The sequence below is a fragment of the Gracilinanus agilis genome, chromosome 5, assembly GCF_016433145.1.
Source record: "Gracilinanus agilis isolate LMUSP501 chromosome 5, AgileGrace, whole genome shotgun sequence".
NCBI lineage: Eukaryota > Metazoa > Chordata > Mammalia > Didelphimorphia > Didelphidae > Gracilinanus > Gracilinanus agilis.
In genome coordinates this window covers 60,142,890-60,161,808 of record NC_058134.1, presented here as the reverse complement: position 1 = coordinate 60,161,808, position 18,919 = coordinate 60,142,890, and the positions used below count along the sequence as shown (strand labels likewise).

At 35.0% G+C, this 18,919-nt stretch overlaps 1 protein-coding gene across 1 annotated transcript in view; it reads right to left on the bottom strand.

Moving 5' to 3' along the window:
• The window catches only part of MALRD1 (MAM and LDL receptor class A domain containing 1), an 892,965-nt gene that overhangs the window by 252,241 nt on the left and 621,805 nt on the right, over positions 1-18,919 (bottom strand). Inside the window, 1 exon segment of the mRNA XM_044678926.1 lies at positions 1,783-1,940. Within this exon segment, the coding sequence (XP_044534861.1) occupies positions 1,783-1,940 (158 nt within the window).

Sequence of the window (18,919 nt, the reverse complement as noted above, 5' to 3'; positions counted from 1 at the left end):
TTATTTTTCTTTAATGCCAGCTCAACCAAGTTCTAAACTTGCCTCTGAAAAGACAATCTATCAGCTAAGTTCATGTTATGTTACAACTTCCTATATTTTCTGTTTTTATTGTTTAAAGTGATAGTGCCAATAATGATATAGTTTGGCTCTCCCAGTAGCAGTAAAAGTGAAATAATTAATTGGGGAATGTTGCCAAGGATTAAATCTTTTGAGAATGCTCAGATTTGCCCTTTATGATTGGTTATACAAATGACCAAATATATCTTGCCTCATTCCAATCCATCCTCATATGAAAATGTGGTGAGCCTTTTTTCTTGCCATGAGGGTTTAGGAGCCTAATTCTGTGTTGTGATAAGAAGTCTTCTGGACTTCATTAGAGGAATAATGACCCAGAAGTCACTGAGCTGGAACAGAGTGTACAAACAAAATAATGCCCATCATTCATTGGGTCATTCTCTCTTTCAGTCTGTTTGCTTTATTTTTTTCTGGTTGTCAATAAGGTGAAAATGTTTGTGGCCTGCTAAGTTAGATGTGTAGTGGCTGATCTGTCTGCCACCCAGATACCATGTGTCTAAGAACAAATTTCAGTATTTCCTTATCTTAAGTAGACGTGTACCAGAGGTGGAACTGAATGGTTACCATCTAGCAAATTCAAAAGGTTGAAAGAGTCAACAAAGGAGCCCCAGCACCCAGAGTGATTTGCAGAGTCCATAAATCTAGTAATGCTATCAGCAAGGTCCAGTGAGGAATGAATTCAACAAAGGAGAGATCTGCTTCATCTAGTTGATCAGCAAAAACATGGTCTGAAAGGAGGCAACTTAGCGGAGCAAGGGGAAAAGATGGTCTACGCACAGAAGTGAATTTGATGTTCTCTTCACAAAAGCAGAAAAAGGCTCCATGGTCAAATGTCAATAAGTCTTCTTCAGGCTTACATATGCCTTTCTTGTTTGCCTTACTACCTTTATTGCTTATAGTTTGAGTCTACTCTCCTCAGGGATGTTGGGTATGAAAAGAAAGAAAACCCACCTACCACTACCAAAACGGATATAATTGTGTATCTTGTGTCCTTGTTTACACCAAAGAAAATGGTGGCCAAGTAGATGGAAAGAAATATAATAGTAACAAAAGTTAACCTAAAAAATGTCATTCTCAGCACTTTCCATTATAGTCACTATCATATTTCAGACATTTATGAGCTCTGTGACCCTGGATAATTCATATGACCTTGGTTAGCCTCAGTTTGCTTATTTTTAAAATGGACATCATTTTAACACTTCATCCAATAAGCTTGTCATGAAGTTTAAGAGATAATATATGAGAAGCATTTTATAAAACTTAAAGTACTATATAAACATTGACCAATAAAGGTTTCAAAAGTATGGACAGGTTACAATCTACATTAGTGGAGGGAGTATTCATACTTATAAAATTATTAAAATAAAGCCATTCCTTGTCAATTTTTCTCTAGGAGGGAAATATAAAACATGACTATTATCTCTTAAATGTAAGCAATGTACAATTTTTTAAACTCTGTACCTTCAGGGGAATTTAAACTGAAAGGTACATATATTTAAGATTTCAGTTGTCATTAGGAACAACAGGAATTACTATTTGTGGATATTGTATTCAGAAAAAAGAATAGAACCATTAAATTAAGGAGTTAGTATTCTGATAATTAAGAAAATGTGACAATTTAATGATTATTTAAACAGTTTAATCTGTAAATGGTAATAACTTCAATACTTTAATAATGGCTACAAAACATTCTCTCCCCTTCATTACCTTTAATATTCCCATATCACTGGAACCACTGATGTAGATCCAAAACCGAACTGTACATATTCCAAGGCTTGCTGGAAAGAAGTGGGTGGTAGTAATTCTTGCAGTATATCCTTCTTTTGGGCCAGATGAGTTGACATAGAGAAAATACTGTCCATTGCCTTAGAACATATAAATAAAGTGTTCTTTCAGTGCAGTCATATATTTTAAACAATAATACAGAATGACTTTAGATCATATATCATTGACGAATATTCAACAAACCCTTTCTCTTTCCTCATAAGATATGACACCTGAAAATCTAGTACTTCATTTTAATAAGCAAGAGGCAATCTTACCAAAATAATGAAATATCTTGAGGAATTTGAATCAAATCCTTTGATGCCAAACATATATCTTGCCTACGGAAGCCCACTTCTTTATTAAAGCTTCCTAACCTGACAACTTCTGCATAAAAATTTCCAGCAAAGAAATCACCTCATGTGGTCTTGTTCATAGTAGGCATTCAATAGATGGTACTGACCAAGTGACTGACATTTTAAATCCCTGTGTCACACTTAAATACTTATTATAATATATAATTATAATATAATATAATATAATATAGTATAATATAGTATAAAAATACTTATTATAATAAGTATAATAATTAGCAAAAGTTCTTGGAGACTGAAGTTAAGTTCTGAGTGGAATCATACTATTTGCACTGAAATTATTCCTGTGACATTCTTTTACACATATATTAAACTAGAAAGAATAGAATTTAAGAATGACTTGAGAGATCAAGAGCATTTTTGCATCAGTTGTGTCTTTTCTTTCTAATATTAATAAATGAAAGATATGTAGGTTTACATACAGTTGGACTCATTCTATTGATGCCATTTGAGGTATTCTTAAACTGAATCCATGGTCACAAAAGTAACTTCTGGAGTAAAAATTGAATTTACTGGGACTAAACAATTACAGAAAAATTTCGACTCTTTTGCTAATTATTTTAATTTTTATTCTATGGCAGGCCTGGCCTAGATTGTCTCTAAGGTTAGTCTTGGGACTGAAAAAAAAAAACGAGACAAGGCATTCTAACTTGTAATAATAGCAACAAATTTAATTTATTGGTAACATAGAAAGGTTTATTTCCCTTATTTCCATACCAAAATCCATCTGTTCAGAAAAGAGCACTGACTCCCACAGTAGTGAGGTATTTATGAATTTTGAGGGCCTCTGACTCCTCTAGATGGTAAGGAGGGATGTTTATATACTTTAAGTGACAAGAAAGTTGCATCAATAGCTCTATCCCTCATCTTCTGGACAAACTGAAGTTTTAAAAACCATCTCCCTGAATTTTACCAACAAATTTTCCCTATCTACATGACAAATTATTGCTTCATTTGCAATATTATTTTATGACAGAGAACCAAGATTTTTAATAATGTTAGCTATCATAATACAAATAAAAATTATTGTTTTCCTGGTTGCAATGTAATAATTACATAGAATGGGATTTTACAATATTAATTTGAAATAAAAAAGGATAGGCATATAGATAACTTTTTAAATATTTTCCAACTCAAGCATGTAGCTTGTGTGAACCAGCTTCATTTAGTATAAGTGATTATACATATACATGTTTTTCCCTTCCTCATTACTTCAAAATTTGTTCCCTATCTTTAAAGTCCAGTTTAATGATGCAAAATTCACTTTTATGATCTCTTCTTTCTATCTCTGATTGTGTTTGTTGTCTGTCTATAAAGCAAATGGTACAATTATAAATTCTTTATTAATTACACATTAATATGTAATTAATACATATTATTATATTATACATATTAGATATATATATTAATACATATAATAATACACACATAAGAGATTAGGAAGAGGAAAAAATGAAGATAGTTTGCTTCTCAGAGAAAACAAAGGTGTTTTGAAATGATGTAACAAAAGCAGAAGGCCACTTATGAGAAGAAATCTCTGCAGACAGGTGAAAAATCATCCACAGTAATGCCAACAACCAAGTGGATCACAGGATTAAGCTTAATTTTGTAGAATGACCACCAATTAAATATCTAACAATTTATCGTGTCTCTCATTATCTCCATATATATGTTTGTATTCTATGAACCCTGATAAAATAATCTCCCTAAGATGCCCTATTTTTACTGAAGACTTAAATCCCTTTTCTGCTTTATTATATAGCAGAAGCCAGCTGTAACAGCTAATATTGGTTATTAGTGGGAAAATATGAGTTGATGCTCATTCAAGAAATTTTCAAAAAAGGTTAATTAACTCTACAGTTTTGCATTTAAGAAGAAAAACAGATTTAGTCAAACCTTATTTTATAGGTGAGAGAAGACCCAGAGAGGTCAGAGTTAGGGAAGGGTATACAATTTCTAGCATCATAGATAGGATTTCAAACCAGGTCTTTTGATTACATATTCAAGACTTTTTGTACTATAACTAAAGTAGCCACCTGAGCAAAAAGTCTTTATTAATTAATATATATATGTATATATATGTGTGTGTGTGCTTATGTGTATATGTATGTATGTATACACATGTACACCATATATTATTTGTATAAAATTTTGGTTATATATAGCTAATTGTATATGTAATTATGTATTAATAGAATTTTTTGGTTTTTATAAGTATATACAGATAGATGTATACATTCTTATATATACATAACTTAAACAAGCTAATTAAGGCAGAGTTTATAGACATATTGATCCATATATAAACTTTAAGAAAATTAATGTAGACTTCTTATGCATATTGTAGGATCTTGGAGCTGAGGGTTAATTGTGGGTATTGAATCCTAAGTGGGACACCTAGGTATACACTGCAGCTGATGTTACAAGACTTTATTGCATCTGTTTATCCCAAACTCCAGATGACTACAGTATCCCAAAGCTACCAGTCAATGAAGGAATCAGCTAATAGAATTATTCAGATAACTCTGCCCAACTGAAGCCCTGTGCCTTGGATAATGCCTTTTGTCTGACTGCGGACTGATCACTAATGTAGAAATGTATAATAAGCCACTTCCCTTAAGTTGTCACAGAATATAATCCACTAGAGCCCACTAGATCTTTGATGAAGCTCAAGCAAGTTGTAAGTTTTAGGATGATTTAATATCTAATAGATTTAGGGGAGGAGGAGCAGGGTAGTGGCTGGGAAAGTGGGAATAGGAAATCCTTAACTATACTTAGTTGATTATATTATTGATGAATCTTTACTCAAATATTCCTGTTCAAAGTTTGGTTGTTAACAGCCTGGTTGAGGCCGGACAGGTCCAAGCTAAAGTCAAGTTATCCAGCTGAATGATAGGTTTGTTGGTCATCTTGATAAATATAATTCAGGAAACCGGGATTGGTGAAACAGAGTTAGAGCTGATTGCTAATTGATGATTGAATAGAGTACAGCTAGACCTACTTAAAAACGACCCTTCACCCAACCAAATATCTCATCACTGAGATCCAGATGGTTTCAAATCCCCTCCTTTTATACTTGAGCTTAACCACTTTTGGATCCTACCAAGTTCCTGCCAAGCTCAGGTCTTCCACATTCAGGTAACTGTCCATCATCTTGACTCCAGTATGGGTGTCAAATATTTTCTTACAATATGTGAATGTATATCTACATATGTATATATGTGAAAATCAAAATGTTTACATGAAAATAGAGACATTTAAAATAATGAATCTGTAAATGAAAAACGTTATCAACATTAAAGAACTATAGCAAAATGAGCAAAGTGATGAACAAATTTTTTTAATGATTATAAGTAACATTTCAAGTGTTTGCACATAAATAGGTATTCCTGAAGTGCTTGAAAATGGTTATTTTATAAAATTCCAGGTTCCAAGAAATGCTAGTCATTTTAGTAATTTACTGTGTAAAAAGGGTAACACAAAGAGAAAGGGCTTCTTTCTCTTTGTTAGGGCTTCTGCTTAGAAAAGAACAGTCAATCAACTAGAGGCAAAAGGGTGTGAGATCCCAACACAGACCCCTCACCCCCAGGTTTGAGGCCAAGAATCTAGGATGCTATCAGGTTCTGGGAGCATGGGAAAATTATGTGACCTGAAAACATAGAAGCAAGAGATACAAGGTGAGGCAATGCTGTATCTGCACCTACCAATAAAAATCAATAAATAAATGTACAGAAAGGAAAGGGAAAGAAAATCCACTGATGACTTGTCTCACATGGTGAAAGTCCCAGGGCAATATTCTTTTATGATTTACAGGCATGTTACTAACATCCCATCTTAACTTAGATGAAGGAAATGCAGCTGTAGGCTTGGACACTATTCTTTTCTCTTTTCTTTTTTCTTTTGTTTTTCATTATATTGTTGGGGTAGAAAGAGATGGTAGCCATATAAGGCAAATCAGGGATGTAGGGAGAAAAAAATCACTGATTAAGATATTTTACATTTTATTTAACTGACATAATTCTATTGAGATCATTTTAAAGATCCCTATTTTGTCCAAGGACAACATCTAGAATGTATGTCTGGCATTCAGTAGATGTTTAGTAAATGCTCGTTAATTATAGAATTGATGAAAAGACCATGGTATGTAAATGTAAGGAAATTTTATTGAATCTAGACAAAGAACATGAGGTCCTTATTTATATGAACTGTTGACAAGCCACATAGGCATAACGACTAATGCTATACACACATTTACTAAAAGAAGCAATACTAAATTCTTTAGAATTCAGATCAGTCTTGACTACAGCAGACAAATCATAAAATAGAATTCCAACTCTTTAGGTAGAGGCAGAATATAGACTGGAAAGAAATATTTTCCAATGTGATTAATGGGATGGTTCATTATGTGTAAGTATAATTTTTTGGTTATAAGTGTAAGAGGCTGCTCCAATTCTCCTCAGGATCTGACTGCCTACATACATACATGAAAGGATCAGTAATTTAAATAAATAGGCCAAAGAGCCAATGACCATGTCCCATTAGGCTTAGGTTTCCTCTTTGCCTTTTCTTTCATTTACTTATCTTTGTGCGAGAATAAAAGAGGCTAATGTCTGAAACTCAGGGCTCAAACCACAGGACTACTTTGTAGCTATTGTATAAATAACCATTACATGGTTTATCATGTTACCTTCTGAGATTAAAAGTGGGATGTATATGAATATTCACCATAGGCTAGCGTAGCATAAAAACCTCAATTAGAGGGGCCAAGAAGTTTTGTCCCAAGAAAAAGAAAAAGGGTTTGCTTAGCTTTTATGCCATATAAAGTATCTACCATAACTCTATTTTATTCTGAAGCAAGCGGCAGCTGGATTTGGGAATTTTTATTTTGGATATGAAAGGTAACCAAGAATGTGAAGGGAAAAAAGACTGGGCTATCCAAATGAACTCTTGTACTTGTCCTGGGAAAGTTTTTTCCTTTCTGAAAGAGTTGAATCATCAAAACCAAACTAACAATAACAACAACAACATCAACAACAACAACAACAACAACAACAACAACAACAACAACAACGAAGGCAGCCTTAAGGTAAAAGAGCAAAGATAAGGTCTGTGCAAAACCTTTTCCTGAGGAAGAAAAAACAAAGGATTTCAACTCAGTTAGAAGTCAGATTCTACCAAGTAGCATTTGACCAACTTCAGACAGCTGGAAAACATCTAGTAGAAAGAAGCAAAAGTAATACAATGACATCACTGGAAGACATCAGTGGCTCTGGAGACTCTGAACCTAAATTATTCTGGTAGACAAATTCCAGTCACCTGTCCCCTCCGAATTGGCCTCTCAATTGTTGTACCTTTGTGAGGTGTGCTTCCTGTAGGTGTGACATAATCCCTCTGTATGTATACTAGCCACACACATTCCTTACTTGTGTTCACTCTTGCCACTGATGAATTTATGGAAAAGGATGCCCAGGTGTGTGTGGGATTTTTCTTATTACTACTTTTCTTGGGATGCTATTTCATTGAATGCCTGTGATTTTAACTAATTATTTCCTCTAACATAGGCCAATAAAAATAAGGATCAGTGAGAAGGTTGGGAGCTATGGCATCAAGGTATGTACACTAGGAGAGCACTTTTTCTTAGAGAAGGGACCTGAAACTGAGGAGGGCTAAAACTACGAGTTACTCAATGGAAGCTTCTATTAGGAGAGGGATATGAACAACTACTACCAAGGTGCATTAGCGATGTGTTTTAAAACAATAATTTTGTTCTCTATACTTCATTTAGAAGAAATTATCAAAGTATGAGCAATCTTTATTCCATGTTTAAGATCAAACATCTTTTCAAAATGTATGTCATTTTTGGTCTATTAGATGGTGAGTCACAATCTTGTTTCTATCAGCCATAGTAATTCGACCTTTCTTATTAGAGTAAATTTGCTTTAGTGCAAGACAAAAAAAAATAGGCAAGACACTGATCAAACTTGGCAATCATAATTATTTTCTTGGCTACTCCAGGGCAAGATTTTAAAGAACATTCCATCTGGCCTCCTGTGACTTACATATTCTATTTAGAACTTATAAAATCATATACTTGAGCACAAAAGTCAAGATGCTGGCTGAGATTTTCCTGAATAGTTGTCTTTGAGCTCAAATTTACATAAATGTAAAACTTTATGGCCTTTCAAATATAATTGCAAAATGAATCCTGATAATTCAGAAGTGACCACTGGAAACTTGGCACTTAAGGACTTTGAATTCTAGAAAATGAGCAATAGAGTTTGACTTTGCTGGGGGGAAAGGCTGTGGTGAAGCCATTCCTTTCAAAAGGAAGAGGAAGAAAAGCTGAAAAGATGCTAACAGGATTTGTTTATAGCAATGTATGAATTATCCAGTATTCTATGTTTTGCAGTACATAGGAAAGAGACCTTAAATTGAGCTAGGATTTCAGAATCACTCATTCTTTATCTAGTAAGCTCAGACTAGACCTATTTTCCAAGTGTTTATAAACTGCTCTTTTGCTTTGGTGAGAGCTACCTGTTTTTATCTGGCAGAAACCTTGGGAGAGGGTCAAGATCAATCTAGCCTTCAGGATAATGTTCAGAATTTTTCCAAACATAGAATTTATCTTAACAGTATCAACTGTTTAGAATCAAAATGGTGATTTGTCATTAAGCACTCTCTCCTTATTCTGGGACAACCTCACTCCTAGTTTGCAATCTCTGTTTCTAAAAGTGAAGTTAGTCATTGGCCAAGCATCCAAACCATTAGCTTTTTAGCATCTTAGTTCAAGGAAGAGTTTTCTGCATCAAATGGCTGGGGTCTGTCTAGACTCTGATATCCATAGATTTATAATCTTTGATTAGTAGTACAGGTTTGTGGGCTCTCTAACTCTCTCTCTCTCTCTCTCTCTCTCTCCATATATATGAGAGAAATTACATATGTTTATGCATATATTTCTCTTAAGAGATATAGATATCTATATACATATCTCTCCAAAGAGATACATATCTACATTAGTTATGAGGTATCTAGGTAATTGGAAAAAAACTGAATGGAACTCTAGAGAGATAATGGAAATATAGAGTTAGGCATCAAAACTGTAGATGTGATAAGTTTAGTTGAAGGATATATAAAATAGGTCCAAGCCCATCCCAATGGGGACTTATTATATTTAACTGTTTGGAAGAGAATAAAGAGCTCATAGAAAAGATAAGCATATCTCTTAAGGTAGGAAAATATTATAAGAGAGATTTGAACCAAAGAGACAGTGGAGACTAGGAAAGAGAGTAGAAGAGATGGTCTACCATATTCATATGCTTCAAGGCAGATCAAAGAAAGTTTAAATAGAAAAAAATATGTTGGGATTTGGTGAAAAAGATGACTTAGTGACCTTAGAGAGAGGGTTTTTGTACACCTGTGATGGATGCTAGATCTCAGGGAATTGAACAATAAATGGTTAGTGAAGAAGTAGAGATAAGGAACTGAGACTGTTTAGTACTTTGACAAGGAAAGGGTGATATTTAAGGGTGAATGTATGAAAAAGTTTTTCTTCAAACCATCTAAAAATCTTATCCATATTCCAAAAATATTTGAATATTTGAAAAAAGTTATTGTTATGAGGAAAGGTAAAAATTAGTTGTACTGATTATTATCATATGTAAACACCAAACTTGAGAGATACACAACAATAACAGCAAGGGCATATAGCAGTCTCATTATTTTTTTTAACTTTAAAGTCAGAGAGCTATTTTTCCCTGCTTCCTTCCCTTAAATAGGGTCATGTTCATTTGTACCAGAGCTAAGAGTTAAAATATAATAGATGATTTCCCACTTGAAGTGATCTAAATTACTTTGTTACCTTTTCCTACAGTGAATTTGATCCTTTACTATTTCCATTCTTAATAAAAAAAATACCCAGTGGTTTTCAAAATTCCTAGCAGTATTCCATTCTTTCAAAATTTTAAATGATTCTCAAAAATTATTGAACTGACTTACTTAATGTGTTCCCTTAATGTCAGTTTTACTTGATCCTGAAACTGAAATAGGAAATTCTGAGTGACTTTCAGTTAAAATACCTTAATTCTTTTTCTTGTATTTACATTTTCCTGTAGATTTCCAAGATACCATTTGTTGTGGCTATAATATCGACGTTGCTCCAACTTATATCCTAGAGTTATTGTACATTACTTGTCTTCCATTATGCCATGGTCTGGTCACATTTGCTTTCTCTCTACTTGAAGACTTTTCCTGGAATTCATTCCTTTCACACTTCTGCCTCTTTAAAAATAATCATAGTTTTCCTCAAAGTGATGCTTGAGTCATCTCTCATCTGACAACTTTTCTGATACTCCTCAGCACTGATGCCTACCCCACAAAATTGTTTGGCTTTTAAAAATATTTTGTTTAAAATGTGAATGATAGTTTGGAGCTTTGGAAAGTGGATAGGAGATAATGGATAGGAACCAAGGACACCTGGGCCTCAGACTTAACTCTAAAACATTCTGTATATGTAAGCCTGGGTAAGGCATTTGAGCACTAAATACTCCTAGCAAATAAATCTCTCAGACTATAAATGATGGAGCAGGTGCTAATCTGTGTTAAGTGAGTGAGGTTCCTAGAAGAGAGCTTACTGTATTGATGAAACCAGAGGTCCAGATTTATCTATATATCTGGTATGTACTGTTGAAAGGAAGATTAATAAATGAGTATTTAGGAGATGTTAGCAGGCAGGGCTGAGGGATTCTAAATGGAATTAGGAAGCAGGAAGTGTTGCTTCTCTCTCTGAGATGGACTCCAAGGTGGTTGGGGACAAGTTGTAACAGATTCCAGGGAGACCTCAGAGGAAGTGGAGTTTGTAACCTCATTTCCTGGGATCCAGAAGGAAGACAGTCATCTGCTTTTGGGAGATTTTTTTGGTAGAGACTATTAAACCCAACCTGAGTTGCTGGTTAACTTGGGCTGAGTTAGCTCCCAGATCTACCCACCTGAAGGAGTATAGATAGTGGTCCTGGAAGATCAGCAACATCGCTGGAGTGTGACAGGATTCTGCTGTGAGGATACCCACTTCAGTCCTGCTATTCTTTGGGCCTCGTCTTGCTTTAGTTCTCAGTTCAGCGTAGATAAGTCCTTCCCCTGACCCTGCGGTTTGCCCATAGACTGGAAGTATAGAAACCCCTATTCCCATCCTTTAGATCATAGTTTTCTTCAATTAAACCCATGTTTATAAGCCCTCTTTTCAATATCATTTATTTGAAGTTTCTCTTATTCCCTGGCTAGGTGGGTCAGTGTGGCAATTAAGGCCCAACTGTAACTCCTGTCAACAGCCATCCCCAAAAAGCTAAACCCAGTTTCCCTAACTTATTTTGGTCCTAGACTATTGCCCATTCCTATCTCCTACTCACCTTTCTGAACCCAGATAAATATTTAATTTAACCCCCAGGTTTTTCCCCATAAGAGTACACATTCTATATGGACAAGTTTCTGTCTATAAAGTATAATATCCTAGAGGGAAGGGACTGTTTCATATCTCTCTTCATATAATTAGTTTCCAACATCGTTTCTAGCATACCATGTAACCTTAATATGTGAGTTTGTTGGGGGCAGCTAGATGGCCCAGTGGATTGAGAGTCAGGCTACAGATGGGATGCCCTGGGTTCAAATCTAGCCCCAAATACTTTCTAGCTATATGACCTTGGGCAAGTCACTTAACCCCCATTTCCTAGCCCTTATCAGTCTTCTGCCTTGGAACTAATACAGAGTATTGATTCTAAGGCTGAAGTTAAGGGTTTAAAATATATATGACAGTTGATTGATGGATTGTTTTGTTTTATTTTACTTTAAAATATATACTTATCTACTCTGACAAGTTGCCTCTCCTCCTTTTGATACTAAATATTTTTATTTGATTTTTGAAGAACTTCATAGAGTAAGAAAAAGGTGTCATATCTGTTTGGTTCATCTTTTCAAAGACATAATTCCCTTATGAAACATTTCTCATTGATTGTGGCTTGGCTGTCATTAACAGCATTTGGGCAACAGAATGTTCTATTTGAGCACTATATTTGATTTGGGAGCATGACGTTCTCTGTGTAGTGCTATGCCATGAAAATCAGGGTCTTCAAGTTGTGACATGCCAACTCAGAATAGATTTGAGGCATTTTGTTGACTCGATTTCCTTAGCACCAAAGGCATTTCAATCACATAGAGATACAAGAATTGGATAAATTGTCAGACCACGGCAAACTTTGACCACAGTTGAGGGCTCAAAAACCTCTGAAGAAGCATCCTGGCTCTTAGAGTGATTGACAAGAGATGTTTGAAATCCTCCTCTGGTGATATATTTATACGAGGGTGATTTATACATGTCATTGTACTGTCAAACTGCTAGCTGATGCATACTATGTTAGTGTGAAAGCCTACAGAGGGAAGGAAGAAAAGAACAGGTTTCTTCCTCATAAAATTTGGGTGACATCTTCAGTTGGAAAACTGAAATAAAATTTGACTTTTTTGGACATCTGTTAGGAACAAAAAGACAACAACAACAACAAAACTTAAACTTGCTTAAACCAGGTTTAAGTAACAGTGAAGGAAGAATAGATAAATACATAGATACATATTCATGTTTTGTAAGGTATAGAATTATTTTAAAATTCAGATAGCAATATGTATCTTTCCCTTGTTACATAAATCATGTTTGACTAAATGAAAAAGGTGAGCACATTTTTTGAAATTTAAGCCATTCATTTTAATTAGAGTCTTCCAGTTAAAAGTGAGAATTTTGTATGAAATAAGATAAAATACAAAAAGTACTCTACAGATTTTAATGTACTATGTTAGGGTTAATTATTATAGTCCATGAAGTAGTCCAAGTTATCAAAATTTTTCAGCATATGTGGACTTGATTTTTAAATAGAAAGAAATTTGCCTGAAGGTCAAAATGAACTTTAAAGATGGGGAGAGTAGAGGTTAGTGAAGGAAAGCAATGAAGCAAAGTGAGATCAAGTAGGCACAACTACTTTCTAAAAATTACAGAAAGGGGTGGAGTCTAGCATTGTTTACACAAAGCATACACACACATTCTCTCTTTCTCTCTGTCTCTCTCTCTCTCTCTCTCTGTCTCTCTCTCTCTCTCTCACGCACGCACGCACGCACGCACGCACACACGCACACACGCATGCATGCATGCATGCCTGCACACAGGAATTCAGGAACTTCAGGAACTAAAGGTATTGTCATCAATAAATCCAACCAGCATCAAAAATTACTACAAATCTAGAAATTCCCCCATAAGGACCAAGCTACTCCAAACAGTGACTCAAAGAAGTAAATGGATTTGAACAAGATTTCAAGGACTACTTGTAATATGGACATAACAGACTTTATTTAATTCCTTGAAGAAAGAAGAAGAATAATCAAAAGTTTTATGGGCACACAAAATTTGTCACTACACAAGTCAACACAACTACACATCAGTTCCAATTGAAGTTGACAAGAATGTGTGGCAACACCAAACTGCACAGCAGAGACATCTGAGACTTCACAGATCATTTCAAGGACATCAACATCGTGGACTACACATCTTTGACCTGACTACACAACCAGTGTGACTTATACAACAGTACCATGAAGAGGAATTCATCAGATCAGACATGGAACCTTAGGTTTGAAGAGCACATATCACTTGGTCAACAGAATTCTCACTGCATTCAAACATGTAGAATTCCATCCAACATTACATAGACTTAGCAGAAGAGTTCTGAAGGGGTGAGTATGTAACACTTCACCATAAGGTTAGATCATTATCCAACACTTAGAACATTCCTTAAACTTCACATTTACATATGTAAATAGCAATTGTTATGAAGAAGTGAGGCAATTTGGGTAGTGGGGAGGGATAAAAGGAGATAGGGTGATGAACAAGGAATAAAGGGGATAGCTGAGTGTAGGGAAGGGATGAATGAGGTGGTATGTAGGATAGTAAGAGAAAGGATGAGAGTATACAGGAGGATAGCTTAAACAGGCTTATTCACTGAGGCTAGAGACAGAGGATACTGAGAGGAAATAGGCTAGGTTCTCCAGGCAGGGAAAGTATCTCTAAGGTACAAGAGAAATTGGGCCAGTCAGAAATGTTTAGATCAAGGCTGGAGGTTTCTCTTGTTAATTTCTAAAGTCCTTTGAGGGAGGAGTCAATGGCTCCTCCCTGCCAGTGAAATTGATGTCTGCAGGAAGTCTCCACTGGGTACTTCCTGCCCAAGATGGATGCCTAGGTTTCCCCCAAGAAAATAAAAGGAAAGTAATTCTTCCCTCTTCAGCCTTTGCCTTAATCTTCAATACAATGATTCACCAGAGGCTTTGTATAGGAAACAAAGGGGATTTCTTAATGTCAGGGATAATCAGAGGGAAAGAGGTTTTAGGTTTTATAACTGCTGCTAGGGAGAAGGCTGGTGCTGCGGGATGGGTCACAGGAGAAGGTTAGACTGAGAGACACCAGCTCTCCCAGTCAGGAAGGTTTGACTACCTTTGAAGTAAAGGTATTTATCAAATCACTAAATTAGGGGTGGCTTGATTTAGGATATTCTACTTACTAAACCCATGATGTCCAACCACCAAGCCCACCCTTCCTCCCGGGGCCCAAAGGGAAATTCAGGAAAATAACAGGGATGTAATGGAGAGATCAGGGAGAGGTCCAGAGAAATCAGACTAGGTCCAAATGCCCCCAAGCTGCTATAAAAGTTCAGCCAGCCCTCTTTATTTGTTGTCCATGAGAATACAGCGCAATCTCAGATCTTTCAGGTTCAAGGGAAAGGTTGGGAAATCCTCAGGTATCCAGGGATTTGAATTCAGAGGCTAGGTATCAGCTTTGTCCAGGTCAGTGTCCAGAGATGAAACTCCCCTCTTCCAGTTCTTTTCCCAGAAGCCCCCTGCTGATCCTTCCAACTGTCACTCCTGTCTTTCAAGTCACTCTTTAACATTCCAAAAGCCTCTTTCTGAATTTATCTTCCTGTAGGCTGTGAGATGTTGATCTAAATCTTATCTCTCCCATACTGTTTTCCAATTTTCCCAGCAGTTTTTGTCAAATAGTTGATTTTTGTCCTAAAAGCCCAGCTTTTGGGATTTATCATACACTGCTTGATGAGCCATTTACCCTGTCTATTCCACTGAGATCCTCCCTTCTGTCTCTTAACCAGTGCCATACTGTGTTGATGACCACTGCTTTATATAGTATAGTTTAAGATATGCTACTGCTAGGTCCACCTCCTTCATGTTTTTTTCATTATTTCCCTTGATATTCTTGATCTATTATTCTCCCAAATGAACTTGGTTATACTTTTTTCTAATTCAAAAAAAAAAAAGTCTCTTGGTAATTTGATTGGTATGGCACTCTATAAGTAAACTAATTTGGGTAGGATTGTCATTTTTATAATGTTAGCTTGTCCTACCCATGAGCAATCAATATTTTTCCAATTGTTTAGATCTAGTTTTAATTGTGTAGAAAGTGTTTTGTAGTTGTGTTCATATAATTCCTATGTGTGTCATGGCAAATAGATTCCTAAGTATTTTATATTGTGTAGGGTGATTTTAATGGAATTTCTTTTTCTAACTCTTGCTGCTGGGATGTGTTGGAAATATATAGAAATGCCAATGACTTATGTGGATTTATTTTGTATCCTGCAACTTAACTAAAGTTGTTGATTATTTCCACTAGCTTTTTAGTTGATTTTCTGGGATTCTTTAAGTAGACTATCATATCATCTGCAAAGAGTGAGAGCTTGGTGTCCTTATTGCCTATTTTGATACCTTCCTTTTTTTCTCTAATTGTTACTTCTAGTGTTTCTAGTACAATGTTTAATAATAGAGGTGATAATGAACATCTTTGTTTCACTCCTGATCTTATTGGGAAGGCTTCTAATTTGTCCCCATTGCATATGATGTTTGTTGATGGTTTTAGGTATATACTGTTTATTATTTTTAGGAAAGGTCCTTCTATTCCTATACTTTTTAGTGTTTTCAATAGGAATGGATGCTGTATTTTGTCAAAGGCTTTTTCAGCATCTATTGAGATAATCATGTGATTTTTGTTTGTTAGACTGTTGATATGGTCAATTATGTGGATAGTTTTCCTAATATTAAACCATCCTTGCATTCCTGGTATAAATCTCACCCTCATGATCACTTGCTGGAGTCTTTTTGCCAGATTTCTTGTCATATAATTGGGCAAAATAGTTTTTAATGGTTGCCTTAATTTCATCTTCATTAGATGTGAGATCTCCCTTTTCATCTTTCATTCTGTTAATTTAATTTTCTTCTTTCATTTTATTTATTATGTTAGCCTGTACTTTATCTATTTTATTTGTTTTTTCAAAGTACCAGCTTCTACTCTTATTGATCAATATAATAGTTTTTCACTTTTGATTTTATTAATTTCACTTTAATTTTTAGGTTTTTAAATTTAGTTTTTATCTGGGGATTTTTAATTTGTTCACTTTTTAAGATTTTTAATTTGCATGCCCAATTCATTGACTTCTGACCTCCCTAATTTGTTAACATATGCACTCAAAATTATGAATTTCCCCGTGAGTACTGCTTTGGCTGCATTTCATAGATTTTGGTAGGATTCTTATCATTGTCATCCTCTTCAATGAAATTATTAATTGTCTCTCTCATTTGTTTTTAATTGATTTTAGAGAATCACATTATTTAATTTCTAATCAACTTTTGATTTACCTCTCCATGTATACTTACTAATTATTATTTTTATTGCATTATGATCTGAATAGTTTGCATTTATTATTTCTGCTCTTTTGCACATTTCTGTTATGTTTTTATGCCCTAGAACATGGTCAATTTTTGTAAATATACCACGTGCTGCTTAAAAGAAGGTGTATTCATTTTGGACCCTATTTATTTTTCTCCACATATCCATGAACTGTAATTTTTTAAAGATTTCATTCATATCTCTTATCTCTTTCTTGTTTATTTTTTGGTTTGATTTATCTAGACCTGAGAGAGGAATATTTAGATCTTCCACTAGTATAGTTTTACTATCTATTTTCTCCTTAAGCTCCACTAGTTTCTCCTTTAAAAATGTGGATGTTATACCATTTGGTGCATACAGGTTGAATATGGATATTTCCTTATTGTCTATAATACCTTTTATCAGAATTACTTTCTCTATCTCTTTTAGACAGATCTATTTTTACTTTGGCTTTTCACATATTGTGATAATGACTCCTGCCTTCTTTTTCTCAGTTGTTGCCCAATAGATTTTTCTCCAGCTTTTTACCTTTACCCTTTGTGTGTCTACCTGCCTCATGTGTGTTTCTTGTAGACAACATATGGTAGGATTTTGTATTCTAATTCATTCTGCTATTTGCTTCCATTTTATGGGTGAGATTATCCATTCACATTCAGAGTTATCATTAACACCTGTGTATTTCCCTACATTTTGATTTTCTAGCCTAGTCCTGCCCTTTCTTCTTTCACTATTTCCTTCTGCACCAGTGGTTTGCTTTAAATCAATTCCCTTAATACCCAGCCTTATTTTATTTCCCTTTTTGCCCACTCCCTTTTTATTCCTCACTTATTTTCCTTTAGGGTCTATTAAATTCCCTCTCCCTTCCTCTTTCCTTCCCTTTTTGTACTCCTTGCCCTAATCTCCACCTTTGGTTTTTCCCTCTCGACTTCCTTGTAGGGTAAAATAGAATTTCATACTCCAATGGATCTAGATTCACTTCTTTCTCAGAACTGATTCCACTGAATATAAGGTCTTAGTATTACCTATTAGCATTTTCTTCCTCTCCTTCTTATAAAAGTATTCTTCCCCTCCCCCTCCCATTTGTCACTTTGTGTGGTATAGATTATCCTATCTTTCTTATTGTTTCAAGTTTCTCTTGGTGCCATTTTCAATTACCCCCCTTTTTGTTTTTTGCATATCATCTTGAGTCACTTAGTACCCCAAACTCTACCTATTAATAATTCTTCTAACTACTATAATAGTGAATACAATTTTGAGAGTTTTTTAACTCTCAAAGGAATATGAAAAATTTGACCTTACTGAAGTCCTTAAAAAATAAATTCCTTTCTCTTTCCAATTTACTTTTTCATGTTTCTCTTGATTTTTGTATTTGGATATCCAATTTTCCATTTTGTTCTGGTTTTTTTTAAAACATTTACTAATATTCATTTTTAACATGGTTACATGCTTCATGCCCTTACTTTCCCCTTCACCCCCCAGAATCCCCCCACCCATGGCAGACACATATTTCAACTGGTTGTAACATGTGTCCTTGTTCAGGGCCTATTTCCAAATTGTTGTTATTTGCATTGGTGTGGTCATTTCAAGTTTACATCCCAAATCATGTCCGCCTCAATCCATGTGTTCAAGCAATTGTTTATCTTCTATGTTTCCTCTCTTGCAGTTCTTCCTTTGAATGTGGGTAGCATTCTTTACCATAAATCCCTCAGAGCTGTCTTGTGTCATTGCATTGCTGCTGGTATAGAAGTCCATTACATTCAATTTTGCCACAGTATATCAGTCTCTGTGTATAGTGTTCTTCTGGCTCTGCTCCTTTCTCTCTGCATCAGCTCCTGGAGGTCTTTCCAATTCACATGGAATTCCTCCAGTTTATTATTCCTTTTAGCACAATAATATTCCATCACCAGCATATACCACAATTTGTTCAGCCATTCCCCAATTGAAGGACATA